General features: G+C 45.9%; 1 protein-coding gene across 1 annotated transcript in view; it reads left to right on the forward strand.

Moving 5' to 3' along the window:
* The window catches only part of DNPEP (aspartyl aminopeptidase), a 33,777-nt gene extending 33,356 nt beyond the window's left edge, over nucleotides 1-421 (forward strand). The window contains exon 15 of the mRNA XM_066575510.1: nucleotides 227-421. Coding sequence (XP_066431607.1) covers nucleotides 227-277 — 51 coding nt within the window. The 3' untranslated portion in view covers nucleotides 278-421. The remainder of the gene's footprint in view (nucleotides 1-226) is intronic.
* The last annotated feature ends 17,461 nt before the right edge of the window (nucleotides 422-17,882 follow it).

Consider the following 17,882-nt stretch of genomic DNA (forward strand, 5'->3'; position numbering starts at 1 on the left):
AGCCATTTATGTGGAAATCATGATTCCCCCCCCCCCCCCCCCCCCTCCATGATTACTGCATTTTTTCACAAAGGCCTAAGAGCCACCGGATACATTTCGTAGGTATCAGTCACTGCTTCGAGCATTCCCCCTCTATTATGAGCTCCACGTTTAGGGTTGGTGTCCGCCTCGCACCATGATGGATCGTGTGTACCGGGGTACTGACAATCCTCCGCTCTCTTTCCAGGGGTTCTTCGAGCAGTATCCGACTGTGAACAACTGTCTTCTGGTGGATTAGAGGAGGTCCTCCATGCTGTGGACAGAGCACGTGTCCCCCACCTGCCCAGGCCCCCGTTAACCGTGTGATGGACGTGGTTGGTGTTTGTGCAAGAATAATCAAGAACTGCCCCTTATTTGTGGAAATAAACACGTTTTCTGTATATTCAGGCACCGTGTGTGAACTTTGTGACTTCAAATCCAGGTTACGATGTGCAGTAAATAATGTTACTTAGAGACCCCCAGGATATGATGATCAAGAATTGGTTAATGATCGCTGCGCTTGCAATTACCGCGGCCATCACACAGGCATCAGACCTAAGGGCTTCTGCTCCGTAGCCCTGTGTGTTGTGGCGTTGACAGCAGGCACCCGATCAACCGATTGGCTGGGGTCTACCTGTGCAGTCCCTGGCTGATCAAGTACTGATCACCTATCCTGAGGATAGGCCTTCAACAGTATTACCCCTTTTAAAAGGTAAAATGTTTGACTGCTTGAAGCCACCACCAGGGGGAGCTCACTGCCTACAGATTAGAATTTAATGTATAAACTGTATGCATTAAGCTCCCCCTAGTGATTTCAGAATTTTTATTTTTCATCAAGTTATATAGGAGTTGAACCTGTAGTAGAAAAAGTTCTAAACACCACAATAAAAAAAAAAGATTCAAAATACTGTGCCAATATTTTCAGAAACTTTTGTTTGTTTTTTTTCCTGGTGTTTTTGGGGTGACAAAAAAAAAAGAAGAAAAACAGAAAAATTGCAATAGTTTTGTCCATGATGCATGTGTCGTCTTTTTTTTTTATTAACTTTGTTTTGTGTGCTTTTTGCTGGCACTTAGGGCTTATTCCGACGTGCGTATATTGGCCGGTTTTCATGCCCAGCCGATATACGCTGTATCCCTCTGCAGGGGAAGGAGGCGGGACGGGAGCAGTGCACTGAGTTCCCACCTCCTCTCCGCCCCTCGCCACTAGTTGCAATGGAAGGGGGTGGAACTCGGCTCTGTCCCGCCCCTTCCATTGCAAACAGTGGCAAGGTGAGGGAGCTCAGTGCACTGCTCCTGGCCTGGCCCGTCTCCTCCCCCTGGAGATAGGGACAGCGTATATCGGCTGGGCGTGAAAACCCGGCCAATATACACATACACATGTCGGAATAAGCCCTTAGGTCTCATGTTCACAGGTGTATGCATGAAAAGCTATGGGTCTCCCGCAGCGTTTTACCCATTTTGTAAGCATACACTCTGCCGCCAGAGACCGCGTATGGGTGCATGTAGACTGCGCATGCCTGTGTATCACACGGACATGTGCAGTGTGACTTTTTTTTTTCTCAAATTGAAAATGCCGCTCATATGCAATATTTTACGTATGGACAGCATATCATACACTGCCTATACAGATGTATAGGGCTCACGCTGCGTGGTGTGCAGAGATCTATTTCTTGCGCGCTTCGATACGCAGTGTCTACACACACATGTGCATGGATCAGTGACGTCCACTGACTTTCATTGACCCCATTCACCGTGTATCACACATCGGTGTAACGCACGCCTAATACAGGGTGCAAACACGGTGGTGGATATGAGCCCTTAGTCCCACATGCCTTGTTTTCTGCTTTGGCGTTTTTCCTACCCTATATGCTTATGGAAAAATGCCAGAAAAAAAACTCTGGATCCAGAGCGAGCTCAATTTGGAAAAAGCACAAGATGGACCTAAAACGCAACAAAAATGAGAGGGGAAAAAATGCAATGTTTGTATGGTGCTTCATATTTAACTTTTGACCTACAGAAGGGCTCTGCACGCAGTGGCGCTTTCACTGAAAAAAAAAAAGCCGCTGCATCTGAATGCCAAACATGGTGTTTTTCCCCCCAAAAAGATAATGGGGCAGATTTCCTCAGGCCTCATGTCCGCGGGCGGATCTGATGTGCGGAATCTGCAGGGAATCACCCGTGCGAGAGATCTGCAAATCAAGCCGTCCATAGGGAAACACAGGCATCCGCAGGTGAATTATAGCAGGCACGGTTTTTGATTTGCGGATCTTTAGGTGCGGAAATCAAATCGCAGCGTACTCCATTTCACTGCGGATTCCGTGCAGATGGCCACATAGACGTCTATGGGTTGCGGACGATCCGTAAAGCAATTTAAAATAATTAATATACTTTCCGCAGTCTATCCGCTGCGGGCTCCCCATCCGCCCGTGGACATGAGGCCTAATTAGACCAGTATATAAAGTGCCAGGCTAAGTAAATGCTGCTCGGTATTAAAAGGTGCACGTGCCTAAAAAGAAATCTACTACCGCTCGTAGCTGGCGCACATTTCAGGTATAATTTCTATCATTTTCTAATGTTAATTGCAGTAAGTAGGAGGAGCCGTGTGTATCTGTGCCCTGTAACACGAAGGCCTCCTGTACACGGGCGGATCTATGTTGCAGAATCCGCAGTCAGCGTCCGCACTGCGAATCTGCAACAAATGCCCCCCCCCCCCCCCGTTACTTCTTATGGAGATCCGCTACTTCCTACACACGAGCGGAAATCAATTACGATTTCCGCTCACATAGGAAAAATCGCAGCATGCTCCATTTTTCTGCGGGCTCCGCGCGGACAGCTTCCATTGAAGGCAATGGAAGACGTCTGACTCACGAGCCCTCCGCAATGAACATTGCAGACAGGTTGCAGATTTCACATCGTCACCCAGCAACAGGGTGGGGGAAAAAAAATGGAAAAAACCCTGTACTGCGCATGTGCGACAGCAAGCTACCGAGGAAAACTTCAGTACAGAAAAAACAGCGACCGAGCAGGTACGAGCGGACACCACTGCTGCCAGACCTGGATTCCGTTGCGGGATTCAGAATGCAGAATCCGGCTCTCCCGTGTGCAGGGGGCCTAAGCCTTGCCAACTTTTTACAAAAGTATTGGGCTGGCATACCTTTAAAAAATAAAGAAATACATTTGCATGTTTTGGAGCACAAAACGGGTGCGGAATTCAAGCCCCATAGGGCTAACATTCTGACACAGAAATGTCCTCGCTTCCTTATTCTGTCCCTATGGTGCTTGCAGTTTGGGTCAGGATACCCATCCACAGTAATGAGACTGGAATGCACTCGTCTGTCACTGGCCTAAGCAAGGAGACAGCAGTGCTGTAATTGACGCTTCACACAGATGAACTGCACCCTAATGTGGGCTATGCAGCTGGCCCAGGAGCTGCATAGCTTTTGATAATGTCTTTAGCAGCTGTATTGGAAACCATTGGTGATCACCCAGCGATATAACTATCAAGCGGAGGATGACTTTAGGGCTTATGTTTCCTGGGCGGTTGACTTTGCAGGATTTCCCCTTTTATTCACAAATGTTTCCAGCTATTATGAGTTCTGCAGCGAAGCAGAAGCTGAGTAATCAGAGCTGCACTGTGGGTTATGACTGGACCAGATTAGCAATGATCAATTAAACTGGAAATCTGTTTAGTGTTATTCCTTTTGCTTTTTCTTCGAAGCATTTAAAAGTTGAAGATCCAATAAGATGCAACACAATCTGTACAGTAAAGTTCCTTTAATCCGTAGAGATGATGAGTCAGGTGATCGCTGCAGCATTGTCATCTCTATGATGGAAGTTAGTGAATGTGGTTTAAACGAGCTCCATTCACTTGCTGCAGAAAAAAAATCCGTTAGGGATTGGGGTACAGTTACGGATTTTCAAATCTGCAATGTTGTCTATTTGTTGCAGATATTTCATTGTGATTTTTCTCTGGACTAAAATACGGATTTTCGTGTGGAATTTTAGTCCGCATTAATAGCAGCAATCTTACACTATTCATTGAAAAGGTTTAGGCCTCCTGTCCACGGGGAAAATCAGGTCCACTGCAGATATGTGACACAGATTTCTGCTGCGGATGAGCTTAAATTCCTTTTTTTTTTTCTAATGCGGGAGATCAATTGACCTATGACCTCCCGCACGCGTGATCCACACTTAAATGGAGCATGTCACGTTTTTGTTCACGCGTATGAAATTTTGAAATCACTTTAAAATACCATCCGCGGCTATTTATCTACCTGCGGGTGGTCAATGCATTCCAATGGGAAATTTTAGGTGCGGATCACGCACGCAGGTAATCCGCTGCGGATTTTAAATGTTATTTTTCCTGTGGACATGAGGCCTTAAGGGATCTTTAACCCCTTTTGTGTCAGCCATACGACTATAGCCAGCACAGCATATGTTGCATATGGAGCAGACTTCATACTCGCCGACAACAGCCGTTATCAGAAAGCACTCTGATCGCAGATGTTAACCCTTTAAATGCCAGGAATGCCCCCAGGGCTGCCATGATCTTTTGCCTATTAGTAATGTACCTGTTTTTAATAGGCATCCTGTTAAAATTACAGTAACATGCATTACCATAGTATTGCATTGCACTGTATAAGCAATCAAACGAGTGCAAGTTCAAGTCCCCTTTAGGGGCTAGTAAAAAAAAAAAAAAAGGACTAAAATAAAGTGTTTTTAATTAATCTAAAAATTAGGGTTAGGCTGCATTCCCACGAACGTATATCGGCTCGGTTTTCACGCCAAGCCGATATACGTCGTCCTCATCTGCAGGGGGCGGAGGATGGAGGAGCCAGGAGCAGGAACTGAGCTCCCGCCCCCTCTCTGCCTCCTCTCTGCCCCTCTGCCCTATTTGCAATGGAGAGAGGTGGAACGGGGGTGGGGCTAATTCGGGAAACAGCCCCACCCAGTCCCACCTCCTTTCATTGCAAATAGTGCAGAGGGGCGGAGAGGAGGCAGAGAGGGGGCGGGAGCTTAGTTCCTGCTCCTGGCTCTTCCATCCTCCCCCCCCCCTGCAGATGAGGACGACGTAAATCGGCTCGGTGTGAAAACCGAGCCGATATACGTTCGTGGGAATGCAACCTAAGTTTGTAAAAAGTTTTAAGTATTAATATATATTTTAAAAAAACCTATGTAAATTTGGTATCAATGTAATCATACTGACGTACAGAATAGAGTCATGTCATTTTTACTGCACCATGAATGTTGTAGAAATAAACTCTCCCCAAAATGGTGCCATTGTGGGGGGTTTTTCACCATTTTTCCTCCAGTACATTATATGGTAGGTAAGTGGTACCACTGAAGAATACAGCTCGTCCCGTAGACCTCATGTAGATACTTCACCCAAAACCGCAGCATGTAATCTGGAAGTAAGTGCATCAATGACCCCTGATCATGAAAGGGTTAAAGAAAAGTCATCAGATCCACTGACATGTTTGTTTTAGTAAATACAAAGAAAATTGAGGCCAATCCCCTGTGAAACAAATGTAGTCTAAAAATTGCCTTCAATTTCAGTAGCAGCTCTCCGCCCTCCATGCTTTACACTGCAGCTCCACTCATTCAGATTAGCAGCTGTGTATAAGCGCAAACTCAGCAGAAAGTCATGAAGAACTGATTACTATTACAGCAAGCGGCGAGAAAAATCTAAAGTAATGAGAAGTATATAAGGGTCTTTCTAGTTTTCTATGAAGAGGAGGACGAGAGGCTGAAGATAAACGACAAGTGACTTTTCTTTCATTCGCCAATACTCGCACCAGATAACCTCTGCTGAGTCACAGGAAGCCGAGCGCAGCAATACCAATAAAAGCCGCGTCTAATGTCGCTACCGAGATGGAATAGTTATTTCTTCCTCACTCCAAAATTAGATTTCTGTTCCTGAACGCACATCCTGCTGGTGTCGTGCCAGGTGCGGACCGCCACTGACTCACAGATCTATAGCGTTAAATACTCTTCTATAGGGGATTGTATAGATGCCAACTCCTTGAATGTCAAGCTAGAGGCGCTGCACCGTAGGAGATTCTAGCGCTGTGATTCACATATACAGATGTAGCAGAGCTGATCTTGTTGTAGGGCACAACTCCTGATCATATCAATTAACCTGGCCCTGTTCCAGCCTGAAGACTACCCGTAAAAAGTTCTTTAGAAATTACCCCGAAGGTCGGCGTCACACACACGGATGTATTTGCACGCTCAGTACGCGGTGAACAGAACCCATTGATTTCAATGGGTTCATTTACGTTTATGTATTTTGCGTGCGCATTTCTGTTATGCGAAAAAAAATAGAGCATGCTCTATCTGTCTGCTTATTTGCACACCAAAGGTCACTATAGAAGTCAATGGGGGTGCGCAATACGCAAGGAGATATGCCACACACTGCGTAATTGCGCTGGAAAATAACCCATCTGGAACTAATTTAATGTTTGTGGGCAGAAAAAGTACGGTAAGATGCGCAGTTATGTGTGCAGAGAGCCTCGCTCAGTGCGCAAAAACATTGTGCTGAGGTGCACACATTTACGCTTACGCTCGTACGAAGACGGCCTAAGGCTACATTCACATGGGTAAGTGGGATTTCGGGCCAAGAAACGTAGCCCAATACTGCGCTTGCCAACCTGCGCTTTTCATGTTTTTGAAGAAAAAAAAAATCGCATTGCTTCTGTGAAAATGCGATTCTCCGGCACTTGTTTCACGCGTGACGGAGGATGGGCAATGCACAAAACTTGCGCGAGATTCGCACTCGTATGAATGTATCCCCCGTTTGATCAAGGTTTTATTGCCACAGACATCAGTGAGTCGCAGTTGTCTTGCGATTTTTGGCACAACTGGTGAGTTGTAGGGGACTTCTCAGCGTACGATTCCCCACGGATGCGAGGCATTTGTGTCAAAAACGCCTCGCATCCCTTCATAGAAGTAGCGATCCTCCGCCGCGGCTTTGAGGTTGCATTTTCATTCATCTCGTAACGGACAAAACATAACCAGAATATCTGCTGTGTAAATACAGCTAAGGCCGCCTTCACAGGGGCGAGAAGAATCGTACGAGATTTGTGTGTTCTGAGATACACATATCTCGTTTGAACTTGAACCCCATTGTTTTGAATGGGGTCATACACACAAGCGATGGTTTCCCACATGGCACCACCATGTGACACGGGAAACAAATTGCGCATTTTCTATCTTATGCGTTCTCTCGCATCGTATCACCTATTATTTCCATTTTAATGCGATGCAAAGTCTCCCACTGAAAACAATAGGGAGAACTCCACGATCCTCCTCTACGGATGGAGGATCGCTGCACCCCCGAAGTGATACAAGGCAGTTTTTACATAAAAATGCCTCACATCTGCGGCGAATGCACATGTTGGCGAGCGTGTGAAGCTAGCCTAAAGAATGGGGTTCATATTCATTTGAGATTAGTGCGTTTCACCGCACAAATCTCGCATGATTTTCTCGGCCGTGTGAAGGCAGCCTTCGACAGCAATGACTTCAACAAGATGCGGAGGCGTATTTACTTAGACCGGCATTTCAGACGTCGATCTAAATAAACGGCGTGCCGGTGTCATTGCGACAAATGTATTAGGTGGGGCAGTCCTCTTAGTACATTGGCTGCGTCTGACGGCACTGGTGTAGGTTTCTGCTATAGGTGATACATATGCCCCATTACTCATTAGGATACATTCACATGAGGTGGTAATGAGGGTACAGTTAAAGGGGCTTACCGACCATGAAAAAAAAAAACTTACCCCAAGGTAGGGAATGGGAAAAAAAGTAAAACAGCCATTATTCACCCTTCTGCTTCACCCGTCTTCTGTGCCTTCAGTTCCACGCTGCCAACACGTTCCCTTCTACCCCTGTTACTAATGAAGCAGGAAGTGATGACATTGCGTTCATCGCTCACATGACCATTGTATCCAATCGCTGGCCTCAGTGGGCATGTGTCATTCATGCATACATAACCGCTAAGGCCAAAAATTGGAATGGGTTCATTCACACGAGCAATTCAGGCAGATGGACCATCGCTGCAAGTCCCATTTTTGTGTGAATCTTGTATAAGAATGCGGCATGTAATGTACGGTGTCTCGCATATCGCGCGGCACGTTGACAGAGTGTTACGTACGATGTGAGTTGCGGCACCCATGAAAATACAGTCTAAAGTCGGGCTCACGTGAGCGTAGGATTATCGCGTATCAGACGCGCGGTGTACCTGCATGTGATAGGTGGTAAATCGTAGGTAATCAAATGCATCGCCTTACGCTGTTTTGCTCACATTTGCGTATATGTATTGCATAATACGTGGGCACAAAAACAGACGCAGCATGTTCTATTTTGCATGAGGGAGTCCATTATTCCCAACGGATGCTTAAGCAACTTCTCCCATACATTGCGTATGAGCATCGCATATACACGCCGTTGCGAAGCGACAGTGCACTGAATTTAAGCAAAAAAAGAAGCCAGGAAGACGTCGCATGACCGTGTACATGATAAACATGGCCAATTAGTCTAATGAGTTCCAGATATGTTCCTTTTCTTACACAATTACGCAGTGTTTCATGCACCCCCTCGCGTTGCACGTGCAGATTTGTGTATTCCCACTGACTTCTATGGGGACTTTTGGTGCACAAATGTGCAGAAAAGTAGAGCATGCTGCGTATTTTTTCGTATGAGCGAAATGTGCAGGAAAATACTCACATGTATACGAACCCATTCACTGCGTATTGCGCACGCAAATATGCCCTTGTGTATCTGGACTAAAGGTCAGAAAATTGCTTAATACGACAAACACAGCTCTGCTACATCCAGAGGTGTAACTCGAAGCATGTGGGCCCTAATCCAAAAACTTTCCCAGAACCTGCTGACCATCCGGAGCCATTTATAGTTCTAGCGTCCTGTGTGACAGAGGGGCCCCATCAGGCACCGGGGCCCAAGTTAAGCTATGGCAACGCATCTGGCTATATCTGTACCTTCAAACGGATCAGAAGCTATGCAAAAGTTCAATATCATAAACGTGTTATGGCACTATTATCTCCGGCAATCTGTGTGTTATTATGGATGAAATGTCACCCCGTTCAAGAGATTATACCCAGAGGTGTAGCTGTTGTACCCCAAAAAAGCCTCTACACCCATATTAATCACCCAGTGAAGACCCATCCCCCGAAGTAAACGATAATTCAAATAAAATACACATGGGGCGGTTACGTTGTGTTATTGTAGTAACTCGGACAAGATCCACATAAACAAATGAAACTCATTAATAAAACTGTCAATACTAGCAATGTAGCTCATCTGCAGAGCGGCCTGAGGGTTAGTGCGGCACATCAATGAACAGGAGAGTGTCCTCTGCAATTTGCTCTGTTAAAGGGGTTCTAGTAAATGAAATACATTTTGAAAAATTGGCAAAAAACAGATCATCTCCTCTGAAATGCAGCCTCAAATGTGCTAGAACCCTCCACCATGCTTCACTGCTGCCTGCAGACAATCATTATTGTACCACTCTCCACTATGCTTCCCTGCTGCCTGCAGACACTCGTTATTGTGCGGCTCTCCACCATGCTTCACTGCTGACTGCAGACATTCATTATTGAACCACTCTCCACAATGCTTCACTGTTGCGTCCAGATGCTCATTATTGTACCATTCTCCACCATTCTTCACTGTTATCTGCAGACACTCATTATTGTACCGCTCTCCACCATGCTTCACTGCTGCCTGCAGATACTCATTATTGTACCATTCTCCACAATGCTTCACTGTTGGATGCAGACACTCATTATTGTACCACTCTCCACCATGCTTCACTGCTGCCTGCAGACACTCATTATTGTACCACTCTCCACCATGCTTCACTACTGCCTGCAGACACTCATTATTGTACTGCTCTCCACCTTGGTTCACTGCTGCCTGCAGGCACTCATTATTGTACTGCTCTCCACCATGCTTCACTGCTGCCTGCAGACACTCATTATTGTACCACTCTCCACCATGCTTCACTGCTGCCTGCAGACACTTATTATTGTACCGCTCTCCACCATGCTTCACTGCTGTCTGCAGACACTTATTATTATACCGCTCTCCACCATGCTTTCTCTGCTGCCTGCAGACACTCATTATTGTACCGCTCTCCACCTTGCTTCACTGCTGCCTACAGACACTCATTATTGTACTGCTCTCCACCATGCTTCACTGCTGCCTGCAGACACTCATTATTGTACTGTTCATCACTATGCTTCACTGTTGCCTGCAGACACTCATTATTGTACCGTTCATCACTATGCTTCACTGTTGCTTGCAGACACTTATTATTGTACTGCTCTCCACCATGCTTCACTGCTTTCTGCAGACACTCATTATTGTACCACTGTCCACCATGCTTCACTACTGCCTGCAGACACTCATTATTGTACTGCTCTCCACCTTGGTTCACTGCTGCCTACAGGCACTCATTATTGTACTGCTCTCCACCATGCTTCACTGCTGCCTGCAGACACTCATTATTGTACCACTCTACACCATGTTCACTGCTGCCTGCAGACACTCATTATTGTACTGCTCTCCACCATGTTCACTGCTGCCTGCAGACACTCCTTCTTGTACCACTCTCCACTATGCTTTATTGCTGGCTGCAGACACTCATTATTGTACTGCTCTTCACCATGCTTCACTGCTGCCTGTAGACACTCCTTATTGTACCACTCTCCACCATGCTTCACTGCTGCCTGCAGACACTCCTTATTGTACCACTCTCCACCATGCTTCACTGCTGCCTGCAGACATTCCTTAATGTACCACTCTCCACTATGCTTCATTGCTGGCTGAAGACACTCATTATTTTACAGCTTTCCAGCTGAACAAAGTGTATACCTTTACAGACTGATATTTCCCATTTTAACTCATCACTCCAGAGCACCTGCTGCCATTTTTCTGCGTCCCAGTTCCTATATTTTGTACGTAGTTGAGTTGTTTGGCCTTGTTTCTGCATTGAAGGTATGGGTTTTTGGCTGCAATTCTTCTGTGAAGACCCCTTCTGTCCAGACTTCTCCTAGCAGTAGATGGCTTTACCTAGGTTCCAGTGATTTCTCCCAGTTCTGTGCAGATGACACTGCTGGTTATTTTCCTATTTCAAAGGGAAGTAAGCTTGATGTATCTTTCATCTCCTGCACTGTTTTTTGGCTGACCATTGCCTCTAAATTTCCTCAACATTGCCCGTTCTTTGTGCTTCTTGAAAAGAGCTTGAACCTCACATCTTGAAAACCACAGTCTGCTTTAAAATATTTGCCTGGGAGAAACCTTTTGATTATGCAGTATAACTACTGTAACAGGGCAATGTCAGACTGGCCTGCAGAGGGTGCTAGATAGGCAGTCTGGTACCTAGAGAAAGGAAAAGTAAAGGTTAACACCTGAGGGGTGCAGCAGGAAGTGGCTACAAAAGAGCCAGTTCCTGGCAGAAACAGAGAGACGCTGGCTGAGAGAGCCAGAGAGGTGGTGAAGGGAGCCGCATCAGGGACTTGAAGCCTGAGGTCTGGTGTGGACCTGTTGGGTCTGTCACCCTATCTGATGGAGAAAAACGCCCTCCAGATGCCCCAGGCGGGGTTAGTGACAGGACCCTGTGGGTTGTGAACCCTAAAGCTATTTGGATTGTGTATGATTTGCTATGTGCTGTGAATAAAAGCTGGTAGGAGCCAGATTTAAAGAAACCTTCAGACTTATTTACACATATTTTTGTGCAAGGGGCGCCACTTTTTAACAGTGTGGACAGCAATCCAGAGGCGAGTGAACCCTGACTTATCACATATGGTGGAGGATGCGCAGGTAGAAAGTGGAGTGGTGCACAAAGCAATGCATGTAAAGTGCCAGGAGGCTGAATGTGCGGTTGCCGTGAGGCGATGAAAAGTTGCAGGCAGCGGGTAAAGAGCCAGGAGGCTGAAGATGCAGTTGCCTTAAGGTTGATGAAAGTCTGCTGGAGGCAGTTTAAAGGGCCAGTAGGCCCGAGTGTGTAGTTGCTGCTGGAACAGCATTTAAAGGGCCAGGAGGCCAGAAGAATTGTGGCTGCTGTGGGAGCAACGAAAGAGGTCAAGCAGAGGAGGATGTCTGCAAGGCACGTTAGTGAACTTGTTGCATATGTTTAGTTTTGGGACTGTGCAGTCAAGATGGCGATTGTTGTGTGAGGCAACCAAAAAGAGGCATGCTGGGGGTGAACAGGTTGCTAGAGGGAGTGCAGCCAACGCCCATGGGGGAGTTAGTACAACTATGCCTCTAGTGATAGAGAGGAGTAGTAAGAGCAAACTAAAGAGTGAGTTGACAAGTAGTATTAAAGGTGAAAGAAAAGGAAAAAGGCTGCTGCTAGTGAGACAAGTGTGGTTGTCAGTGCAGATCCTTAGGTCCAGGGTGAGACAGAAAGAGAACACTTGCTTAAAATTCAGGAGGGATTTGTACAGATGCAGGCTTATATAAAGTTTCTGGAGGAAGCATGTCAAGCTGCAAATAGAAAATATGAGGTTCAGTTAGAGAAAGAAAGGACTAACCTGTGTCTGCTTGAAGAAGAGGCCAAGAGGCAAAAGCCACTGATGCAGGAGATTGAGCACCTTAGAAGATTAACTAAAGCGGATCAGAGGTTGTTGCTGGAACAGAAAACTGCTGAGTGTGAACAGAGCTTAGAAGAAAGGAAAAGTGAGAAAAAGAAAAATGGTGAATGGGAGTCCCAGATAAGTCTGCTTAAGGAAAAGCTGGAAATAGAGAAAGCTGCTTGCAATCAGACCGAGAAGCAAGCAGAGATCTTGAAAGACAGACTGAGTTACAAGGAAAACCAGGAAGTGCTCCATGAGAGACTGGTGTCCCAGCTACAAATGAGCTTAGATGAGAAAGCTGAGCTACATGAAACCCAGATCCAGGAGCTGGAAAGGAGTCATGCTCTAGTTATGGGGGCACTGTCCAAGCAGTTGGAGCAAACTGAAGTGAAAGAAACATGGAAAAGTGAGTGTATTGAGCTGTCTGAGAAGGTGAATAGACTGCAGCTGGAGCTAAAAGCTCAGACTGAAGAGTCTCAGAGGCTGGTGCAAGAGGAAACGCAGCAGAGGCTTGATCTTAGTGCACACCTGAAGACAATGCAAGATGAGAGAGATGTATTCCTCAAGCAGTTAGAGGAAGATGCAGAAAAAAGAGGAATCTGTCAGATCAGACTGCAACACTTCAGGCGCAGGTGTCAGTTCTGGAAGAGAGACTGGATGAGAGCCCTGCATGCTGGGTCTCTGCTGAAGAGCAAGATGGTGAAGTCCTAGAAGAAGTAGAAGTGATAAATCAGCTGTTTGTTATTCAAACTGTCTATGATGAACTTGAGAAGTTTACAGTGAGTCTTCAGCAGGAAGTAGAAGACATTAGTGTGGAGCTTGGTTACCAATATCAGAATTGTGTCCAACTGGGGGAAGGAACAGAAGCTGTGTGAACAGTGGCTTACTGAGGGGAAATCAATGTTTTCTAAAGTTGCAAAAGAATGGCTTAACAAGCGGGTGCACACTGAAATGCAAGACTGGATTAGCTCTAAGACAGACGCTGAAAAGAGAACACTGATACGGGAAAAGCTAAAAAGTGTGTTCCAACAACCAGTAGAAGGAATGGAGACCTTGTTGGAGAATATTAAGAAAGAGACTGAAGCGCTAACCTTGACGCGCACCCTGAAGGTGGTGTCAGAAGAAAAAGCGGTGTTTCAAAAGTCCGTTAAGAATTTAAGAGCAAAGATGAAACCTTGGGAATCAAAGGGTCATATTGCTGAAAAGAAGGTTCAGAGACTAGAGAGACCTAGAGCCCATTCCAGACAAGTGAAAAGATAGAAGACCCTGTTGAATTCTAAAAAGGAGATAAAAATTGTGAAAGTCATTGAGAAAGTGAGAGCTGAGCAAAAGTTGAAGATGAAGACTGAACAGACCTCTGAAGTACAAGAGGCCAAGGAGAAGGCAGAAGGTGAAAATGTTGAAGCGGGGAAGGCCACTAAAGTAGAGATTAGGAAAGATGCCTCAGAAGTTACAGGTGAAGAAAGTCCTGCAAAAGAAGTTGCAGAGGTGATGGCTATGAAAGGGCTAGTGAATGATCAGACTGAAGAGAAGATAGTTAAGAACACGCAGAAAAATCTAAATGTTGTTAGTGTTTCAGAACATGAAGAAAGTGGCAGTGATGGTCCCCCTTTGGAGGGCAAAAGGAAAAAGAAGAAAGTGTGATACGGCCTTTATCAAGGCGGGGGAGGGGGGATATGTAGCTGGGCAATGTCAGACTGGCCTGCAGAGGGTGCTAGATAGGCAGTCTGGTACCTAGAGAAAGGAAAAGTAAAGGTTAACACACCTGATGGGTGGGCGGGAAGTGGCTACAAAAGAGACAGTTCCTGGCAGAAACCGAGAGACACTGGCTGAGAGAGCCAGAGAGACGGTGAAGGGAGCCGCATCAGGGACTTGAAGCCTGAGGTCCGATGTGGACCGGTTGGGTCTATCAACCTGTCTGACGGAGGAAGACGCCCTCCAGATGCCCCAGGCGGGGTTAGTGACAGGACCCTGTGGGTTGTGAACCCTAAAGCTATTTGGACTGTGTATGATTTGCTATGTGCTGTAAATAAAGGCTGGCAGGAGCCAGATTTAAAGAAACCTTCAGACTGCTGGAGCATATTTTCGTGCAAGGTGCGCCACTTCCTAACTGTATGGATGGCGATCCAGAGGCGAGTGAACCCTGACTTGTCACACTACCTTGTTTCTTGTTGCTGTGATCGTCTTGCCATGGTGTATGACCTGAGACATGAAACTGTCTTCCACAACCTCACCTTTGTAGTAGAGTTTGGCTGTACCTCACCCAATTTTAAGCCTCCTACACAGCTATTTCTGTTTCAGTTAATAACTGTTTCAACCTACATATGCAAATGACGATAATTATCTCCTGTTTGGTATATTTGGTTAACTATATACCTGACTATAATCCTACAAAATCCTTTACTTTGTGCCAGTGTCTCTAGAAGAACTGATGCTGTTCTGAAGGTAAAGTTCGGTCACACCCATTAGATTTTTGTTTGGTATTTTGTTAATTGATAACCATAAACTATTAACGCTTCTATTTCTGAAAACATTCTAATTTTGCAGCATTTTTTTTCACATCTATCTAAGGCTGGGTTCACACGGGGCGGATTTTCGTCGGAAATCTCGCGGTTTGGCCGCAGCAAAAACTGTGAGATTTCCGCCGGGAGAACCGCCGCGGTTTAAGCCGCGACGGCTTTGAAGCGGTCCGGCCGCATGCTTTTCCGTTGCGGCCGGCTCTCCCATAGAGGAGAGCGCGGCCGTAACATAAATAAACAAAAGACCGACTGTAAACAGACATGCTGCTTCTTTTGAAACCGCGGCTGCGGAGGCCGCAGCCGCGGTTTCAACCGGATTTACTGCAGCGGATTAGCCATCCCGTGTGGACGAGGTTTCAGGGAAACCTCGTCCACATGGCTGGCTAATCCCGAGATTAGCGGCCGCGGGTGGTTTTGCCGCGGGCGGATCTGCTGCGGCAGAACCGCGGCAAATCCGCCCTGTGTGACCCCTGCCTAAAACTTTTGCCCAGTCCTGAACTTCCCAGTTCATCAGGTACCGCAGGCTGTATCCTGAAATATCCACACGGCTCAGGTTCATCCCAAAGCAGTAGATGTTTGCAGCGTGAGTCAGACTTCAAGGTCTGTTGAATTCTGTGAAGTTTATATTGTTTATATGGACTGATGGAACAACATTATCCGGAGAAGAAATGATGATGTAATAAAAGAATAAAGCCGCCCCAAACTAGAGGAACGTGAACATTGTGCTTATTTGAGGATGCAGCCCCGTGATATATGATTATGGCCATGTGAGCTCTGTGCGTTTGTGTGGTGCATGGAAATTGCGCAATGTTATAACCCATTATTTCCAATGGGTTCACTTACATGGACCTTTCTCCTCTTTCGCCGATGGTGCAAGACAGAAAAACTAAAACATGTCCTATTTTCGTGTGACTCACTCATAAGAATAGGACTTGCAATGTGCGGTGTCGCGCTCATCACGCAGCACACAAACAGCGTGTACATGTGCTGTTCAATGCAAGTTGCGCCTGAGGGTCTCAGGAGCAACTCGCAATCACCAGTGTAAATTCAATCTAAGGGAAGATCCATACGAGCGTATTTGTGCACGCAATACGCAGAGAATAGAACCCATTGATTTCAATGTGTTCATTCTCACTACTCGTTTTTGCATGTGCATTCCATACACACCAAAAAAAACTAATTTGCACACCAAAGGTCCTCATAAAAGTCTGAGAGGTGTGTGAATGCGCACTCAATACCCGCGCAATTCTGTGGGGAAAAGAAGACATCTGGACCTCATTAGGCTTAAATAGCCCTCAAAATCATGGCACGGGTGTGTCCCGCACCCATATGAAATGACCTTGCGAGCGCAAAAAGTAAAGTAATATGTGCAAAAACGTTCACAGTACAAATACACTGCGCTTATGCTAGCATTTTTGCACATACGCTCATGTAAATCCACCCTAACTGTGATATAAAGCGACCCTCCAGCCCTAATCAAACAAAGATGGCCGCACAGCTTCTTTGACTACCCGATGCACAATTTGCATTTGCATGCATCATTGGTCTAAGGCTTTATTCACATGAGCGCATATTCACACCAATCTCACTGCGTTTTCATGACCGGCCGATATATACGATCTGAGGCATTGGTTTCCAATGCATTTGTACACACGGGCGAATTTACAGCGCGTAAAAACGGCACACCGTAAAAAAATAGAACATATACGACGGAAACCCTTGCCTCTTATTATACGATGGGTACAAAGATAGTTCTGGTTTTATCTTTCGACCGATATACTCCGGCGGCTCCCATAGACTCCTATGGGAGCTGGAAAAAAAGGGAGGGGGAGGCAGTTTAGCCGCGTCCAACGCTGTAAAAAGCTTACAGGTGCCTCTGTTTATGCTTTTGAAGTCATTCTATGGATTTAAGCTGAGAGAGGGTTTTCCAGGCAGCGGCATATTTTTTTGCAAAAACGTCACTCCTAGGGTCTTGTGAATGGACGAGAAACTGCTAATTATCTCTTTACAGCACGGACGAGCGAACATAAAAACGCATACGCTCGTGTGAAGGAGGCCTAAGAACCTACATGCTGATGTGACTGGCCAATAAAGAGGTGTAGTGTCTCAAGCCGGTTGTGGTGCGTTTTTCGAAATTCGGGTTGCATATTTGCACGCACAACGGCGTTTCTTACTGTAAGTTTTGCGTGTGCAAATCATACGCATTTGCATGTGCAAAACAATACACGACGATGCTCCCTGCCATTGAAATTGCCAATTAGTTTCATGACTTCAATATTTCTTTTTGACGCTGCAAATATACCAGAAAACAGAACATTCTGCTTACTTTTTTGCACAACCAAAATGCGTGCACAAAATATGCGCATGTTAACGAACCCATTGCAATGAATGGACTCTATTTTCTGGTTATTGCCTTCCTCCACAACACAATGCTGCTGGGGATTTACATAAGGTTTGGGTGACCCAGTACAGCTGCGATCGCTTCCACAATAACTTGCAGAAGTTCTTCTGCCTATGACAATAGTAAAAGGTACAAGGTCCAATTCACTGAGGCTGGAAAAAGTTCTTATAATACACCAAGGAATTGCTGCTAGATTGTCCTATCGGCACATAGGGTGACATATCCCTGGTATTAGTGCTGGTGCACTGTGCCCACATACGACTTGACTATCATGACTTAGCAATGATATTAGGCTCAATGTACTTCTGCGTTAGGGATTCCATTATGGGAGCAGGAAAAGAGGATTCC

The sequence above is a fragment of the Eleutherodactylus coqui genome, chromosome 8 (genome assembly GCF_035609145.1).
Source record: "Eleutherodactylus coqui strain aEleCoq1 chromosome 8, aEleCoq1.hap1, whole genome shotgun sequence".
Taxonomy (NCBI): domain Eukaryota; kingdom Metazoa; phylum Chordata; class Amphibia; order Anura; family Eleutherodactylidae; genus Eleutherodactylus; species Eleutherodactylus coqui.